The following is a 19356-nucleotide window of genomic DNA, read 5'->3' as shown; positions in this document are numbered from 1 at the left end:
CTAAAAACACGCAACAAACACGCACGCTACTCACCTTGTCGCTGTCGCATTCTACCGTTATGAAGGACGAACCCGTCGCCAGGGATCGGCTGGTTGGCATCAGTAATTTTTCCCTCAAATCTGTGTTACTCCGAGGTGGCATTTAAGGCACCGGGTTGCAAACTGACTGTTCAGAAGCGCACGTCTCTGGCCTGCTTAGGGATCGTCACTGGCGTCCAAATCGCGAGCATTATCAGCAGGAGCGTCCGTCTTTCGGGATTCGGCGAAGACATCGACTGGAGACCCCGCGTCCTTTTCGACAAGCCCCCTGCGGGGCTGGGGTGTGTGTTCTGCGTAGTCATTTCAGTGCGGACGTTGCCTCTTTCTTCTGGCAAACACACCTGCCGCGTGTGCCGCGCCCAAATATCGCCGACCGCATGCAGCCATCAGGGCGGGCCGTTTGACGAAGTCGATAAGGTCATGAGTTCAATGGGACGCTGAACGAACAAGAGTGTCACTACTACGACTCCTGTGGCTACCACACGACGTCCTGTCTTCGCTGTTCCTAAGTGCTACTCCACAAGAACCTATAAAAGCACTTCTCGAGTCAATGTCAACACCACGTTCTACTCGCGGCTTCGCCCTGGCAATAAAGCGTTAGGAAATACGTTGTTGGCTCTGTAGGTTCGAATGGCGTTGCCTCAAAAGTCTGCGAAACGAGTCTCCATCCGCAGCAGGAGTTAATATCATCGTACTTGAAGCGCTGCTTCGCAGGTGTCGATGCGAACAAAAAGATGTTGAACGCAGCGTTGGTGCAGCTCGCTAAGATCGACATGGGAACTATTATGAAAGCCCTGGCTGGCAAACCTTCGGACTACCGGCTTCCTTTCACAGATCCGCCTGTTGTTGTTGTTGGTTTAATTGACGACTCCTCACAAGGTCGTAAGGACGAAGGACATGTCCCTCGTATCTCGCCTGTTCTCACTTTAAAGCACGCGGTTGTCCTGGAGGCGCGCGGTAAGCTTGGCGTCTTCACTGACGACGTAGGTGGCGGTAGGTTTGAGCAAGAATGCCTGGTCGAGCACCGTGTACGTAGGCCCCGGCGAAGCGAAGCTTTTCTTTTGGAATACATGTGACCACTAAGGTCAGGGGTTTGCCTTCGAGTTATTTTTCAGAGAACGTGTCGAGGACGTGTCCGTAAAGTGGCCGCTACTCAGGAACTTTTAAGTCTGCAGATCGCTTTATCTCTCGCTGCTGGTGCCAACCTTCAGCAACGTGAAATCTGTAGACCGACGCCGGCGCCGTGAAGGGCCGTGGTAGCGACTACAAGGACGGTATACTTTTCTAGCGCAAAATTCAAACCTCCCTCAAAAAAAGCACCCTGAATTTCTCGGTCGAATTAGTCCTTGGCTGTGTAGTTAGCCAAAAAAGAATGTTAGCGATTCTTCAGCCTAAGGGCAGGAAAATGACGGTACTCTAATGGTAGCCGTATATCCTCTCAGCCCTTACTAAGCAGGAGTATTTTGTTCGCCTGATATTCTTATTGTTTGTTTATTGTGTGCCAACAAATTATGTGCCATGTAGTGCAAATCCCTTATCGGTGGCTTACCTTGGCTTTACTGTCACTGCCTGTTTAAATAAAATTTAGTCATGCGCACTGGGATTCGTGTGCCGTGTCTATGTGCAGCTGTGTTCTCGCTGACCACCTCGCTGACGGTATCGGCGTTGTAACTGCGCCAGGTTTATGTTCGCCCAGCCAGTGAGTTCTGTGTGCCTATGTTACCTGGGTATTCGTATCGTCGCTGTGGCAGCTCAGAACGACCACATACTGCAGATCGCAATGTCTGGGTGCTTATGCACCAATTGCTTGCGATGGGCTGCCGTTGGGCGATCGTTGAAGAGGGCAAAGACATAGCGGAACATTAACGTTTTCACCTCTTTGTAGTGGGCAGGGTACCTTTGCGCCCATTCATTTATGCCTTCGAAATAACTCAGCCCCAAAGGACTGGGTTGTTCTTGCGCCGAGCAAGGTAATAGAAGAAATACTGGCAGTCTTCGTACGCAAAACTCACGAATGCTAGTAATAAGCGGTTTCACCAGGAACAATATCGGGTCTGTTTCTTAATTTGTCTAGGCCGCGATTGTATTTCTAGTGCTGCACTACGTTCACTTCTCTTTTTTTTTGTTCGACTTGCAATGACATTTGCGGACAGAGCGGGAGTTGCGTAATTTTCTACTGTGATAAAGGGGCAACTATAGTAAACGGCTGCTGTCGGCCTGCAACGTGGGCACTATGGAAATAGGCAAGATATATTTGGATTCGTAACTGACGCGTCCCACATTGTCTTTTTTTGTTTTTTGTAGTGAATGTTACACTACGCTACCTCGGGCAGTCTTCGCGGGCTGACTAGTATTCACCTTTAGAGCTATAGGTCAGGCCCCACACCCTTCCCCAAGCGCCCGGCACAGAGCAGTGGCCCCATGGCGGGGAGCAGGGAAGAGATAGCTTATTTTTGTATGTTTGAATGCAACTAGCGCGAACTTGGACAAAGCCAAAGGAGGTGGAACACACAGAAAGTCACTGGTCTAAAACGTAAAGTTTAATATCAAAAACGCCCGTGTGTACGAGATTTCGGCACACGTTAAAGATCCCGAAGTGGTGAAAATTAATCCGGAGCCCCCCACTACGGTGCGCCTCAGCGCCTGCGCTGCGTAGTTGCGTTAAACCAACGCCGCCTCTATTAAGATTGCCTGACGCGTCGCGCGCTTTCCAATGGGAAGGGTAGGGCACGGCCTCCGCGATCGGCTGCCGGCGTCGCGCCGTTGCTCCGGCCGTCCCAATCGCCCGGAGAGAGCGTAAGTTGAAAAGGGGGCGCGGCCGCGTCTTCCGCCGCACCGCGGCGCGCGCAGCCGATGGTTGGAACGAAAGCCGTGTATGCTGGAACGATGCTTGAAATGGCTTTTCGTCAACTTTCGCGCTTCGTATCGCAATAAAAAGAAAGCATAGCTGATGCTACGGATACAAAGCGACTTGTAGAACCTGATAATGCATTTATTTTAGTTACGATTGCAGCTATGCGACTTAAATGACATGGGCTGTGCCGCTTTACGCCCTCGACGCACGGGCGATATTCGCTACCACCGATTGGAAACTTCTGGCGCCGAAATAACCATCGGTTCGCTAAAATGTCATTTATTTTTCAGGTATTTCTTATCCCGGCTTACGTACTTTAAATAATCTGCATGGATGGACAAAGCAATTCAGTAAAGCGGGGGGCGCGATCGCGTCATACCCACTACGGATGGCTCATATCTAGCCGTCGCATAATTGCCTGTTGGGTGGAAAAACCCGTCTTATTTTTAGAATTAACACGTTTAAGGGAGATTAAGTTGAGAAATTGATAGCCTCAAGGATGCTGCAATCTGCTCTACACATGCGCGTTAGGCAGGTTACGGTTTCAATTTCAGTCGCAACAAATTAAAAAAAACTGAGTCAGGTGCACGCCGATTTCATTGTATTCTAAAACGTATTTCGGTGGCTACAGGCAAGCTTATTTTTGCTATTTTAGAATGAATACCTAAGACATTTAAATTTGCAATTACTGATTCGATTGATTGATTGTAGGGTTTAACGCGCCGACGCAACGCAGGCGATGAGGCGCGCCGTAGTGGAGGGCTCCGGATTAATTTCGACCACCTGGGGATCTTTATCGTGCGCCGAAATCTCGTACACACGGGCGTTTTTGCTTTTCGCCTCCATCAGAAAAGCGGCCGCCGCGGCCGGGAATCGAACCCGCGACCTTGTGCTCAGCAGCGCAACGCCTTAGCCACTGAGCCACCGCGGCGGGTGCAATTACTGATTTCAAAGCACATATATCTGCTAAGCAATGATGACAGCATTCACATACCTGCCAACATGGTGACATGGAAATTCGTAATAGCCGCAAACTGGGGAAACTAGGGGGCAGTACACTTTAATTTTTAAGTCTAAATGGATGAAAGTTTTGTGATAAATGTTCCCATATTTTCAGAGCCATTTAGTGGAAGCCGTTAGTGTTGAATAGTGATGAGCAGCAACTCCATTCGGCAGGGAAGCAAATTCTTACATGTACGATTTCAAGAACATTTGGTAGTACTTTCATGGCTTCGAGCCCGCCATTGCACTGCGAAGCAACTACCGCGGTCGTACCACGGCTCTTACTGCACCGGACGTGGAAGTCATACAAAGAGAGCCACGAACATGGAAGTCGTAGCTGGCCCGTGGACAACATGCTATACAGGGTGTCCCAGCTATCATGCACCAAGATTAAAAAAAAAAGAAATTGCGTAACTCGAAGAAAACCTAGTGCATAATGTTTGCAGTACTGTGAAGAAGCGGAGAGTATTTTTTTCGTTAATGAGACTTAATTAATTAATTGTAATTAATTATCTAACTCGAGAAATACTGTCCTAATCACTAAAGTGTCAATGAGGCACTTGTAGGTAACCACGAGGGGCATCTAACTGCGCTATTTTCAGCGACGAACTAATTGCGTACTCATTTATTCTGACTGATAAAGGAAACCCGCGAAATATGAAAAATACCACGTGACCATGCTTACGCGCGCATTGTAAAGCAGCGTCCCCAAACAAAGCTGATTGAAAGCAACTGCTTCGTGTGTTACCCGCCCGAAGAGACAGCGCATCACCTTGATAATAGCATGCATGGAAGGAGCAGCACCAGCAAGATTCGCGGGACGCGTGTGCAGATAAGGAACAAACTCGGTCGCGAATTCTTCTTTCTTTCTTTTGTCTATTTCATTCTGGCTAACTCAGAGGCAGCCTGTTTGAGGGCGTTGCTTTACGGTGCGCGCGGAGGCGCCGTCACGTGGTATCTTTCATATTTCGCGGGTTTCCTTTATCAGTCAGAATAAATGTGTACGCAATTAGTTCATCGCTGAAAATGCCGCAGTTAGATGCCCCTCGTGGTTACCTACAATTGCCTCATTGACACTTTAGTGATTAGGACAGTATTTCTCGAGTTAGATAATTAATTACAATTAATTAATTAAGTCTCATTAACGAAAAAATTACTCTCCGCTTCTTCACAGTACTGCAAACATTATGCACTAGGTTTTCTTCGAGTTACGCAATTTCTCTTTTTTTAAATCTTGGTGCATGATAGCTGGGACACCCTGTATATAAGCAGGCTTGCCTTGGTAGCAGCGAGTGCTGGATGTGCAGCCCACCTCAAGAAGAGAAGAAATCGCTGCTTCGCAGAGTGTGATAACAAGACTACGTATTGCTTTCCCGTGGCAGCGCAGGTACCACAGTGTTGTTATTAGATGGTGCCATTTTCTAGAAAATTCGTAAAATTTCACGCACGGTTCCTAAAATCGTAAGACGCGTCAAAATTCTTACATTTTACGGAAAATTCGGAAGAGTTGGCTGGTATGCATTCATGTTTGCTTTGGACATTAGCCACTTATGTACATAGTAAAAGTGGAAACCAAATGTGTACTGAACACTCGTCCAAGAGCTGCAATTAAACATTTATTTACAAACTATATTGCGCTTACATTTACAAATGTACACTTTCAAGACATTGGTACGTTTTCACAAACGGAACAGTTCACACACGAAGCACTTTGCGATGCAGGGGCTTGGACACCAGTTTTTTGCGTTACGCGGCCTTGTCCGTGACAGTTGCACCAACGTTGGCAAGCAGTGGCTTCACAAACTTGGCCATCACTATGGACAGAGTGGTTGCAGCATGTTCATCCCTTGCTGGGCACTTGAACAGAGGACCACGTTCTAAATGAGGCAAAATCAGTTCTTTCAGCTTACGAAATACGAATTATACAAAGGTTCAATTTCTAAAAATAACGGGCAGAAATCAAACACGGAACCTGTATAAAAATGCAATCACTGCGCTCGATTGCTGTCCATAACCTACCCTACGCGGAAATAAAAATATAACAGCTGTTCCAACAGGCAAGCTCCCGATAATTCGGTCGCCGAAAAGTTCTTGTCCCCAAATGTCCCCGCACCAAAATGTCCTGCACCGATCACAGCGCAACAATCCCAGCGCGATTAACTTTTCACTGCACAGTGACATACCTGGGTTTCAGTGCTGATCCTCGAAGCTCCTTAGACAAGCGTACTTCATGACCTGGTCGTGTGGTTGGTCAGCTCAACAAAAATAAAGCGCAACGCAGTTCTGCGTGATCCCGGCAGCGAAGACACAGCAACAAAGGCTCCGCAAAGCCGTCCAAGGGAGCCGGTGCAAGCTTCCCAACCATCGGCTAACACCGCCATCTCGCGGCGCGTTCCGGCGTTAACCAAATTACACGTTTTTGCTGGGGGACGCGCCGAATAGGACGGCCGGAGCAACGGCGCGCCGCCGGCAGCCGATCGCGGAGGCCGTGGGTAGGGACGCTTAGTTCAGGCACTGATCCGCTATGTGGCGCGTGCCGGCGGACATCTCGCCTTACGTCACTGCTCGCGAGTCGCGAACGCTGCACCCACTTCTAAGACGTGTGTTCAGCTTGCCTGTTGGGCTTCCAGGGCCGTTTCGCTTACATCTTAGACGCGACGGGGCGCTAGTTCTGTGGCGCAGTGGGGATCTCGTTCAACGTGTCGCTCGCTTCATACTTGCTGCATTTTTCTAAAGATAAAGACGGAGGCGGACTGAAATAGTGTAAGAACATACTGATTGTCGAGTAGACATATAGCTAACAGAAAAACGATATTTTCGGATGGGGCAGCCATTATTTTACTGATATTTTTCTTTCTGGAGTATTTAGAGAAGAAAAAATTGCGTGCACGTTTTTTGTTCAGGCGCTCACTTTTACGATTACTTTCCAATAGTATCACGTGCTTGTAAACTTCAGAAAATTATAGGAAACAAAAGGATAAGCAGCTGGGATCCCGCCACGCTGTCCGGGCGCTTCTACAGTACAGTCCTCAATTTTAGGAGTGCGTACCGATGCGGAGTGCGAACAGCTGGGTCAAAACAATACCTAAATGCGGAGGGGATAGAGGTGGGATGCCCCACTCAGAAAATTTCAGGGCCTGTGATCCGAGTAGATAAGCGCGCAAAGTCGGCATCAGCCTGCGGCAGCGCAAGGGATTTTGCTTCGTGACAAAGGAAGTTTTATCAATGACAGACCAAGACAGACAGGCATGGTGAAAAACAAGAAGGCGTAGGAGCGCCGCTTCGGGAACGCTAAACAAACTTTCCACTATTTTGCATAGTTTCCGAGAAGTGGCGCTGGCTGGTGGACACAAAAGCACGCTGGAAGGCTACGGAGCGGGGAAGGGTAGGATAGAGCAACAGGAGAGTGGCTGTTTGGCCATTTTTCGCTCACGCGTTAGGCAATGTTTATACAGGCGGCGTTGGTTAAACCCTACAACCAATCGAAGTTTAATATCAAGAAGGGTGAATATAAACACTGAACACAAAAAAAAACTGTACATGAGCAGAAGTTTACGAAAGCCACGGTGATAAGGCAACAACATAGACACCGGCTACAACCTAGACCCACCCCGATATGCAATCTCGTTGGGATGAAGACACAAGCTTGCTTGGCTGATACAATTGTCTCCTCTTTCTGTTATTGGGAACGCTTCCATAATTTCGCGGGGCGTTGGTTCAAAGGGCCCTAATTAAAGGGACACTGAAGTGATTTATAAACATTGCGGGATTACTACCGGAAATTGTAGTCCGGAGTCCATAGGCCATGTTTCGGCTACTCTGAGTGCGTTTACGTGAATTTATTTAGTATAAAAACCAATTCTAAAATGCTGTCCTCCTCTCTGCATCCTAGCCCATTTTCTGCGGCGTTTTCGTGTGACGTCAGGAGGTGATTACTTGGCTTGAGTGCGCTACTGCACGGCTCGCCGATTATCCGACAGTGTCAGTCGGCCCAACGTTTACTATGCCGGCCGCCGACGAGTCGTCGCAATTCATTCACTCAGTTGAAACTAAGCCACGACACGTTTGTGAATGGACGAATGTGCGTTTTTTAGTTTGTTAATTTGTACACTGTATCAAGCTCCAAGTCCGGGTCGCTCCACACAACCCCTGCACAAGCATACATGCGATGCTTCGCTGACTGGTACGCTAGTAGGAAAATCTAAGGCCACTTGAAGGTGAAAGAAGAGTCAGCGAAGTCAACAAAGGTACTAAGGAAATAAATTCTACTGAAACTTGTACCATGAAGCGTAAAACTATGGAGCAGGAAGCACGTTTTAGCGCTGGGTAAACAAGCACAGTGGTCAGCAGCATGACCAAACATCTGCGAACGCTTTTCCGTCTAAAAGAAATGCAATTGCTAGACGTGAGTTATTGTGGCAATTTGGGGGACGCTTACTGGACGAGAGCTACACGACAAACACTCACCTAAGCTGCTTGAAATGCTAAAACTAAATAAAAAGTTAAGCCGGTTATGCATTACATACCTTATATTTCTTTAGATGGCAGCACTGGCCCGTTGCCGAAAGGTGTGGAGCGCTAGGAATGTTATTTTGCAAGTCGCAAGTTCGAATCCCCGAGCGTACGTTTTTTTTTGTTTGTTGATTTTTTTCGTTTTCGGCCGATTATTTCTACACTGAGTTCACATTTGGGGGTGTAACGTTCCCTGCTCCGCGACCGAGTTCGCAGAACACGCGCAGACTGACACTGACGCGCTAGCGAGTTCTCGTTGGCGCGCTGTTTCCACTCTGGCACCTGCGCGATGGCATCTTCGTTTGCTGCTCGCCTCCTCCCCCGCTGGATGGGCCGCTGCAGCTGTCCTGGCCGTGCGCTCCGCGTGTGGTGGCGCCAGTGAAGTTCTGTGACGTACCACCTTCCTCATCGACATCGACAGCCTGGGAAAAGGATATAAGAAGACTTCCCACCGCTCCAATCTTCAGTGGGCACGGGCGCAGTCCAGTCGACATGGCTAATCGCCCTCCTTGCTTGTTGCAGGTGTGTATGCCGTATTCACTGTATGCTAGAAAGTCCGATGACAGGTTTCTATTAGTTTTCCCGTGCCCACAAGTGCTCTGTGATTCTGTTTGCAATTGTGTTTCTATGGTTTTTCTATTGCTACGTTCAGGCGATATATAAAGCAACCCCGGTCCGTCTACACGTTCCCAGTCCGTACTAGACCTAGATACCCTACCTGATGACCCCACAGAACAAACAAAAGTCATGTTTCACCTCCTCAAGGATTTACACTCTCGAGCTCTGCAAAGTTCTGCGTGGAAAACCGAAGTTGTGGCTGAAATGAAGGCTATTAAGGATGGACAGAAAGCCATTGAATCCCAAATGTCAAATTTCCACATTAAACTCAGTAAATTAGAACAAAAATCGGAGCAGATTGAAAGCCAACAGCAGGAACTTTTGAGCTTGCAGAGCACAACCCACGAACTAACAAGTCAAAACTATGAACTCGCATCTCGTTTAGACGAACTAGAAGACCGATCTCGCACAAACAACTTGATTTTTTACGGCATGCCAGACACCAAAGAATGATGATGTTTGGAGTTTAATGGCACAAGGCCGACTAAGGGCAAAGAGCGCCAAACAATAGTGATTACATGAAAGTGTCATGGAAGTAAAAGAACATTTCAGTAAAAATAAACCAAGTAAAAGACAACGTAATGAAGATGATGACTGGTGTAAAGGGCCAGGTTGTCAACATGCATGATAAGAAATGAGATGTAAAAATTTTACGTCGGTAAGGAACTCGAAAACGCGTTTGATTGAAAACATGGCTTCATCTCCTAAGAAGTATGACGGGTGTGGTGGAATATGTCGCGTGTGTAGTTGTGGGAAGTATTTGTGTCGTGTTGTGTCAAGTGCCTTACATTGTATAAGGATGTGGATCACGGATAGGGCCTCTCCGCACCTGCTGCACAGAGGTCTTGGAGACCCCGTGAGAAGATGCGAGTGCGTTGCATGAGGGTGCCCTATCCGTAATCTAGCCAAGGCGACTTCAGTGTATCTATTACGTGTGTCGGTGGTGTATGGTCCCAATTGAGGTTTTATTACGTGTAACTTGTTGTCTGTTTGTTCACTCCAGTGTGTTTGCCATGTTTTGCGAAGTTGTTGTCTGATGTGTGGTTTCACGTCGGTGTAGGGTACTGTGGTTATGTCTACTGTATTCGAGAGTGTAGCAGAAGCAGCCATTCGGTCCGCTGCTTCGTTCCCTGCAATACCACAGTGGCCAGGGACCCAGCAAAGAACCAGTTCAAATTTGCGTACATACACAGACATAATACCCTTGACAATCAGATTGACAACGTGGTTTTTCGAAGGCACTGTTGACGACAGTGCCCGCACAACACTGAGGGAATCTGTATAAATAATGGATTGTGGGATGTGGTTTTGAAGTATATGATTGACAACAAGAAGTACACCGTAAGCCTCTGCCGTAAAGATACTAGTATGACTATTCAGAGTTCGAGTGACACTAAGGCCGGGCCCATGCGCCGCGCAGGACACAGAGGTGGCAGATCTAGAAGCGTCCGTATAAAATTCAGGGCACTCATACTTCTGCTGCAAATACAATAAATGCTGCAGAATTGCACATGTGGGAGCTCGCTTTTTATCTAGATGTGTAAAAGATGTGTCGCATGATACAGGGCGGAGATGCCATGGTGCTATAAAATCCGTTACAGAATTTTGGATTGTATCTAAAAAGGAGACAGCAAGCTCTGACGCCTCCTCTCTAACTCTGTAAGAGAAGGGCGCAGAGATCGATGGTCGATTTAAAAGGAGTTCAGTCATGGACGTATCATGAAAAACTGATTTAAAAGGATGGTGAGGCATGGATGAAATTTTAAAAGCATAAAGGAGATCTGTGTAAGCTCGTTGACGTTGTAGGTTCCATTTGTTGCACTCCACATAGAGGCTTTCGACCGGGCTAGTGCGGAAGGCGCCACACGCCAGGCGGAGCCCGAGATGGAGCACTGGGTCCAGCATTTTGAGGGATGTTTTACTTGCTGACCCATAAACAACGCTACCATAGTCCAATTGTGAACTTATCAAGCTGGTAAAAACACGTAAGAGAAGTTGTTTGTCAGCACCAAAAGAGATGTGCGACAGAACCTTCAGGATATTCATTGTTTTTAAGCATTTATGTTTTAGTTGTTTTATCTGTGGGATGAATGTCAGCTTTTCGTCAAAGATAATACCCAAGAACTTGTGTTCCTTTTTTACAGGAATAGAGACACCGTGGAGTTGAATGTCTGGATCCGGCCGGATACCACGCCTCTTGGAAAACAAAATACAAGTGCACTTCCCGGGATTAAATTTAAAACCATTGCCATCTGCCCAGCCAGCTAGCTTGTTAACACCAAGCTGGACCTGGCGCTCACAGACAGACAGGTTACAGGATTTAAAGGAGAGTTGAATGTCGTCTACATAGGCTGAACAGGAAATCGACGGTGGCAGCGCCTTACGAAGAGAATTCATTTTTACAATAAAAAGGGTGCAACTTAAAACTCCACCTTGCGGCACGCCGTTTTCCTGCACATGAACCCTAGAGAGTGCAGTTCCAACTCGCACGCGAAACGTTCTTTCAGACAGGTAACTGGCAAGCGTGTTCATCATGTTACCCGACGTGCCAAAGGACTTCAAGTCGCTAAGGATGCCGTACCGCCAAGCAGTATCGTACGCCTTTTCAAGATCAAAGAAGACCGTCATGCAGTACTGCTTGTGGAGGAAAGCATCTTTGATATAAGACTCTAACGCAACGAGTTGATCGTTGGTAGATCGCCCCGCCCTGAAGCCCGCCTGGCACCTCTCGAGAAGACCATTGTACTCTAAGAAGTACACGAGTCTCCTGTTTATCATCTTCTCGAAGAGCTTACACAGGCAGCTTGTCAGGGCAATGGGGCGATAACTGGCAGGAGAGGAAGGGTCCTTCCCTTCCTTTAGGACAGCCACTACTATGGCCTCCCTCCAAGAGCGAGGAATGTGCCTCGAAAGCCATATTTTATTGTATAGGTGTAAGAGTGTTTCAAGAGTGTCTGGGTGTAGGTGTTGTATCATGGCGTATGTGATTTTGTCTGCACCTGGAGCTGACGTACATGTGCTCAGAGCAACCTTCAGCTCATGAATTGAAAAACAAGAATTGTAAGAAGTGTGCGACTTGTTATCACGCAGGGACTTCTTTTCTACAGATGTTTTGTGTTTCATGAAAGTGTTTGTGTAGTGTGCTGAGCTGGACACGTGTTGGAAGTGTTGTGCGAGTGTGTTAGCCTGGTCTTCCAGTGTGTCCCCTGTTGTACTAACCAGGGGCAGGCTGTGTGTCTGTTGTCCTTTTAGTTTTCGTATACGTGTCCAGACTTTGTGTGCGTCAGTGTATGAGTTGATGGAAGTGAGGAAGGTGCGCCAACTCTCCCTTTTCGCCTCACGACGCACTCGCTTCCCAAAAGCCTTTGCCCGTTTAAAAGAAATTAAGTTAGCCGACGTGGAGTACCGGCGAAGGACACCCCACGCCTTGTTCTGGGCCTCTCGCGCCCGCCTGCAGTCCTCGTTCCACCAGGGCCTCCTTGGGCTGCGGGACCCACTGGAGGCCTGGGGAATGGACTTTTCGGCGGCGTCGAGGATGTGCGCCGTGACGAGTTGGGCGGCTTCCTCCACGTGTAGGTGTTTTATGGATGTGTGGTGTAGTTGAGATGTTTGTGTGAATGTGCTCCAGTTTGCTTGTGATTCATTAAACCTTTTATGGGAAGATGGACTGCTCGGGCCTATACCTATATACGTTAATGAAGTGGGGAAATGGTCACTACCATATGGGTCCGTGCCCACACCCCACTCAAGACATGGAAAGAGAACTGCGGAACCAATCGCCAAGTCAAGATGAGAGTATGTATTGTGTCCTAAGTTATGGTATGTAGGCTGTTTTTTGTTGAAGAGGCATGCTCTGGAGGATGTAAGAAACTTCTCTATCAGGCGACCTCGGGCATCCGTTCTGGAGGAGCCCCAAAGAGAGTTGTGCGCATTAAGGTCGCCTGTTAGTATGTATGGTTCGGGCAGCTGGTCGACCAGCGCCTCGAAATCAGAGCTCAGAAGTGCATGATCAGGAGGAATGTAGATGGAACATACCGTTATCAACCTATTAAATATTATGGTACGGATAGCTACAGCCTCGAGGACAGTGTTTAAAGAGAGAGGGTGGCATGCTAATGATTTCCGGGCGATAATGGCCACACCTCCTGAAGAGTGGGTGCAGCCAACCCTGTCCTTTCTGAATACCATGTACCTATTTAAGAAATTTGTTTGTTTAGAATTGAGGTCGGTTTCCTGCAGACACATGATACTTGGCTGACTGGCATGCAGAATCTCATACACATCGTCAAGATTTTTAAGGAGGCCTCTGCAGTTCCTTTGAATGATGTTTTCTGTTCCCATTATTTAAATTTAAGAATGACTGGAGTGTGTGTGTTCGTGTGTGTTCATGTGTCGTCTTTCGGGGCTGTTACTCTCGGATTGGGCTTTTTGGGCCTGTCTGTAGGCTTGGAGGTCGGTGGCCGCTCCTTGCGCTGCGTTGCAGGCAGGAACGGCCCGACATCCATCTCATCGTCGGATGTCCGAGGGGTGCCCGACGGACCGGGCCCCTCGGACTTGGCCCCCCCTCGGGAGCCCTTCGTTTGAGACGCCACCGCCGAGGGCGTCCGGGGTGCCAGAGGTGGCACGGGCGGTGCGGGGGCGGTGGGAGCCGGTGCGGGGCCCGTGGTGTCCATCACCTCGGTACCCTCCAACGCACTGGAGGACGGGGAGACAGAGGCGGGAGCGGCACCGGTCCCGACAGGAGTGGTTTGCGCCACAACCGCTGCTGCCTCAGCAAGCGGCGTGGTGCCGGGTTGGGCTGCGTGAGGCAACCCAGCGGGGGGCGGGGGCGGGACCAGGTCAGACTCGCTGAACTGGGTCCCTGTGGACACCAGACGCCGCTCCGCCCCCGGCGAGCCGCGTCAGCGTACCTCCCCAGAGGGAAAGAGGCGAACCTCTTTCTCGCCTCTGGGAAGGTGATGTTCTCGGTTACCTTGATGTTGATTATCTTTTTTTCGAGTTGGAACTTTTCGCACTTGCGGGAGTACGCTGCATGCGGTCCCCCGCAGTTTACACAAGTGAGGGTATCAGATTGGCAGTTGTCACTAGGATGATCATGCGCCGCGCATTTCGCACACGTCGTTCGGCCACGGCAAGAGTTCGTACCGTGCCCGAACCGCTGGCACTTAAAACAGCGCCGCGGGTTCGGGATGTACGGACGTATTGAGCACCGGATAAAACCTGCATATATATGTTGTGGGAGAACTGCGCGGTCAAAGGTCAAGATGATGTGCTTGGTGGGAATCTCCTTGTCGTCTCTACGGATAGTGATGCGTCTCACGGCAGTGACGCCCTGATCCTTCAAGCCGGCAAGGAGATCCGCATCGGTTTCGTTCAGGAGGTCTGTCTCGGATATCACACCCTGCGAGCTGTTGAGGCTCCGATGGGGTGTGACCCGGATGTCAAGATCAGCCAGTCTAGTCTAAGTTAGAAGCTTTGCAGACTGCTGCTTGTCATTTATTTCAATTAAGAGTTCGCCAGACCTTTGTTTTTTGCATTTATACGATTTTCCTACTATGGCTTCAAGATACTTGGCGATCACGAAGACTGACTGAGATGCAGGAGGTTGGGTTGGATTGAGGGATTCCATCACAAGAAATCGAGAAAAATGGTCCGGTTCAGGAAAGGTTAACGACGGCAACGGAGGAAAGGATACTTCGGTGCGGCCCCTTTTCAGGGACCGATCACGGTTGGGGGGGGGGGGGGTTTAGACAATACCATAAAGCATAGTATAAAAGCAGGGAGACGGGGGTACTTTCTTCTTTGACCTTACCCTGGTCCCGGAGCTCCCTGCCTGGTGAACAGACAGGGAGCCCATCCGCCGGAGCTTGACCTGGGCTCCGACGGCCACCGTTCGTGGTTTCTAACCCTCCACCTATAAACACATCGCCACGGTTGGATCCAGCTTATGTTTGGGGGCTCGGGGTCCGCGGTATCGCCAGTACCGTCACCAAGATTGCTGAAGGTGCCCCGTGCAGGGCAGACACCAAAGAAACCTGGGAAGAAACAGAAACCAAAATAGTGACCGAGCTAATATCGGTCCTTGATGGGTTTTCGCCTAATGAAATTGAGCGCGCACACAGACTGGGTAGTTTTTCAAACGGCAAAGTCCGGCAAATCATTGTTAAATTTAGCAACTTCAAAACAAAAGATAAATTCCTCGGTTTGAGGAAAGAACTGAAAGAAAAAGACCTCACTGTCAGTGAGGACTTTTCACCCAGTACCCGTCTGATACACAAAAAACTGATTGAATTCGGCAAAAAACAACCTGGATCACCCAAATTTTAGCTAAGGTACAAAAAAATGAAGCTCAACAACAAATGGTACACCTACGATCTTATCTCGAATTCCATACGCGAAATGCAGGCAGAGGAAGACGCTTCTTCCAGCCGTCAACCACAAGCCCTAACATAGGAACGCGTGAGGGGCAGTGGCTCGTCACTTTCACCCACGTGTCCATCTGTCGTATCCATTTTGTTTGGCAACGTTCGAAGCACAGTTAACAAACGCGACGCACTGTCATCAGTCATCGACACCTGCAACGCTCATACTATCGCCCTAACCGAAACGAGACTATCAACTAATATCCGGGACTCCGAAATCTTTCATAATGCCTCTAACATTTCCCTTTATCGCTGCGATAGAACCATACGACGAGGCGGTGGCGTAATGCTAGCCATTTCAAAAGATCTTCCGTCATTATGCGGGCACATTAAAAACACCCTCGAGATGGTTTGGGCTTCAGTCACAATCAATCATCAAAAAGTAGTAATAGGTGTTTGCTACAGGTCTCCTTCTTCACCACCCGGTTTTGTTAACGACTTACATGACGCAATTAACAATATTCGAAACCGTTTTCCTTGGTCGCCTGTTTTCTTACTCGGCGATTTTAATTTTCCTAACATAGATTGGCACGCCGAGCAGCCTCACCGTACCTCGTTTTCTCAGGAATCCAGCGACTTTCTTGAAAGGTGTTCTATATTCTCTTTAACACAATTAGTTTCTGAACCGACTAGAATTGCGGATAACTGTGCAAATACCCTCGACCTTATCTTAACTAATCGCCCTGATTTCGTTTCCCCAATCACTTATTTGCCTGGAATAAGCGACCATTGTCTTCTCACTCTCGATATTCACGCACCGATCTTAAAAACAAGACAAGTTAGAAGAACTGTACACGACTACAGCAGAGCTGACTTCGCTTCCATAAATAACGCCTTGTCACAATTTATTGAAGTTTTTTTCAAAATTTTGATGATCGTTCGGTTGAAGAAAACTGGGACATTTTTGCGCGTAAAGTTCATGAACTAACCGAAAAGCACATTCCACAACGTACAATCACCACTAACACGCATGCACCTTGGTACAATATTCATATCAAACGTCTAGCTAACAAAAAGAAGCGTCTTTATCGCCAGGCCAAACGAAATCCTACAAACACGCTCTGGTCCGCCTATAATATTGCTTCAAATGCTTATGTTTCAGCTATTAAAAATGTCAAATTGTACTTTTTAACCAATACACTACCAGCCATGCTAAAAAACAACCCTAGACAGTTCTGGCGAGCTATTAATCCGTCATATTCTGACAAAATTAGCTTGATTGACCCGTCAAATAACCCGATCCCTGAAGATCAAAGTGCTACTGTCTTGCAAGAGGTATTCGTTAACATTTTTTCGGATGCAAAACACAACTATCTTCCTGTGACAAATCACTATAACTACACCATCATGCCTCAAATATCTTTCGACATAGCTGGTATATGTAAATTAATTAGTGGTCTTTGTAATCATTCCTCCCCTGGTTATGACAACATCACAACAAAATTTCTAAAAAACACGTCCACCTACAGTGCCATCCTACTAACAAAAGTTTTTCAACAATCATTAGATATGTCCAGTCTTCCCACATCATGAAAAATCGGAAAGGTGGTTCCAGTTCACAAATCGGGGAACAAATTTAATCCAGCTAACTACCGTCCTATTTCTCTTACAAGTACTTGTTGCAAGCTTTCAGAACACGCCATTTACTCCAACTTGTTAAAATTCCTAGAATCAAACTCATTTTTCACATCGGCACAACATAGATTTCGCAAATCATACTCATGGGAAGCTCAGCTTGCATTGCTAACTCATAAGTTGCATCAAATCCTAGATCGCTCATGACACGCCGACTGTATTTTTCTGGATTTTTCAAAAGCATTCGATAAGGTATCACATAAACTACTACTCCATAAACTAGGAAAATTAAACATAGATCGGAATGTCATTAGATGGATTGAGTATTTTCTAACTAATCGTACCCAATTTGTTACAGCTAACGACCATAACTCCAAACTAAGTAATGTTGATTCTGGTGAACCCCAAGGATCCGTCCTTGGTCCGCTTTTATTTCTTATCTATATTAACGACCTTCATAATGTCGTGACTTCTAATTTACACCTTTTCGCAGATGACTGTGTTATATTTCGGGAAATAACCAGCGAAAATGATAGTCAAATAGTTCAATCTGATCTCTCTGCTATTAATAACTGGTGTAATACCTGGCTAATGGAACTGAATACAAATAAATGTAAAGTCATGCATGTTTCTAGGATTAACGTAACTCGATGTTCCTACTACCTCAATAACGTATGGTTGCAATCCGTTGACTCTTACAAATACTTAGGTGTCCATATTACTTTTAACCTAGCGTGAGATGCTCACGTGGAATATGTTGCTAATAACGCTAACAGAATGCTGGGCTACTTGCGTAGGAACTTCCATAACGCACCATCATCATTAAAACTCCTACTGTATAAAACATTAGTGCGCTCTAAATTAGAATATGCTTCATCAGTATGGGACCCCAGTCACGATAAACTAACCTACCGTCTTGAAATGGTCCAGAATAACTCTGCACGCTTCATTCTTTCCAATTATAACCGTACAGCCAGCATAACTACTATGAAGTCCAGTCTTGACCTGCCGTTACTACAGACTCGTCGTAAAATTTCTCGCCTCAGCTTATTTCACAAACTATATCATCATAATAAGCTACGCCATAAATTAATTCCCTCTCCGTCCTACCTTTCCCATCGCATTGATCACGCTCACAAAGTAGGTCTCAATTCATGTCTTACGAGAACGTTCGCGCAATCATTTATACCCCGTACATCACGAGACTGGAACCACCTTCCTGCAGAAGTTGTATCGATTACTGATAACCATTTTTTTCACGATACCCTACCTAACGTTGTATAATAAGGTGAACTAATCTTTACATAACAAACTGATTGCTTTATTTGCGTTTGTATTATATCTGACTGCTTTTGTTATTTATCTGAATTGTTTATTTACTTGAACTGAATGTATCTTTATATAACAAACTGATTGCTTTATTTGCGTTGGTATTGTAACTGACTGCTTTTTTTATTATGTTTATATTGTAGATTGTAACCACTCCCCTCTGTAATGAATTCCGGCCCTGAGGGTAAATAAATAAATAAATAAATAAATAAATAAATAAATAAATAAGCACCGACTGCTTGCGGGCAGTGGGCACAGGCCAGAATCAGTAGACCCTTGGCCTGGCGTTAACACGCTTTTACGATACAGGCATGAGTGAGGTAAGCTCCAAATATAAGGGGAAAGCGCATGGCATTTGAGCGTCTGCGGTGACGCGGAGGGTGTTCATCCACTGCGTAGGCCTCGGCTAGGGCTGTCTACGATTCCAAGCCGTCCTGGGAGGCTTATCTTAGGCATTTTACAGCCGACAACAGGGCAGAAGCGCGGTATGACGATTACTGAGATATCGATAATGCCCTACCAAAGATAACGTCGGATGTCAAGCAAGTTGTTTTACAGAACCGAAACCGAAACTTGTTTGAATGCTAATCTTCGACATCGTCCAATCACGGTACACCTCCTCCTGATGTCACAGGCTCACATCCTTTAGTTGGTGCGGCCGCCGCAGTACGCGCATGGTAGTTTTTTCTTTTTTCGGGCTTTATAAAATAATTACCGACTTATCAATCGGATAAATGATGAAAAGTGTGTTAATTTGAGCCAGTCTACGCAGTGCAAACAAAAACGGGAGCTTCACAAATTCACTTCAGTATCCCTTGAAAATGTCAGCGGCATGACAATTACGTTTGCATCCACTGCACTCAGTACAATGTGAAAAAGATGGGATTATGGGGGGCTTTTTAAAGACAATTCGTGCTCTCCCAAATGCACGTTGATACAACTCGCGTTCCACTTCCGTTGTCTTTGTTTAGGTTCGCGCTGGTTTCATCCAAAAATATGTCTTTC

General features: G+C 47.1%; 1 protein-coding gene across 1 annotated transcript in view; it reads right to left on the bottom strand.

Annotated features, from left to right (window-relative positions):
• The window catches only part of LOC144172694 (uncharacterized), a gene marked incomplete at its 5' end in the record, with an annotated part of 86772 nt that overhangs the window by 4062 nt on the left and 63354 nt on the right, over positions 1-19356 (bottom strand). Inside the window, one exon of the mRNA XM_077701325.1 lies at positions 8690-8829. Within this exon, the coding sequence (XP_077557451.1) occupies positions 8690-8829 (140 nt within the window). The remainder of the gene's footprint in view (positions 1-8689; positions 8830-19356) is intronic.

This window comes from Haemaphysalis longicornis, unplaced genomic scaffold, assembly GCF_048455015.1.
Source record: "Haemaphysalis longicornis isolate Haplotype H1 unplaced genomic scaffold, Haemaphysalis longicornis Haplotype H1 scaffold_25, whole genome shotgun sequence".
Taxonomy (NCBI): domain Eukaryota; kingdom Metazoa; phylum Arthropoda; class Arachnida; order Ixodida; family Ixodidae; genus Haemaphysalis; species Haemaphysalis longicornis.
This window is presented reverse-complemented; position numbering and strand designations above follow the sequence as displayed.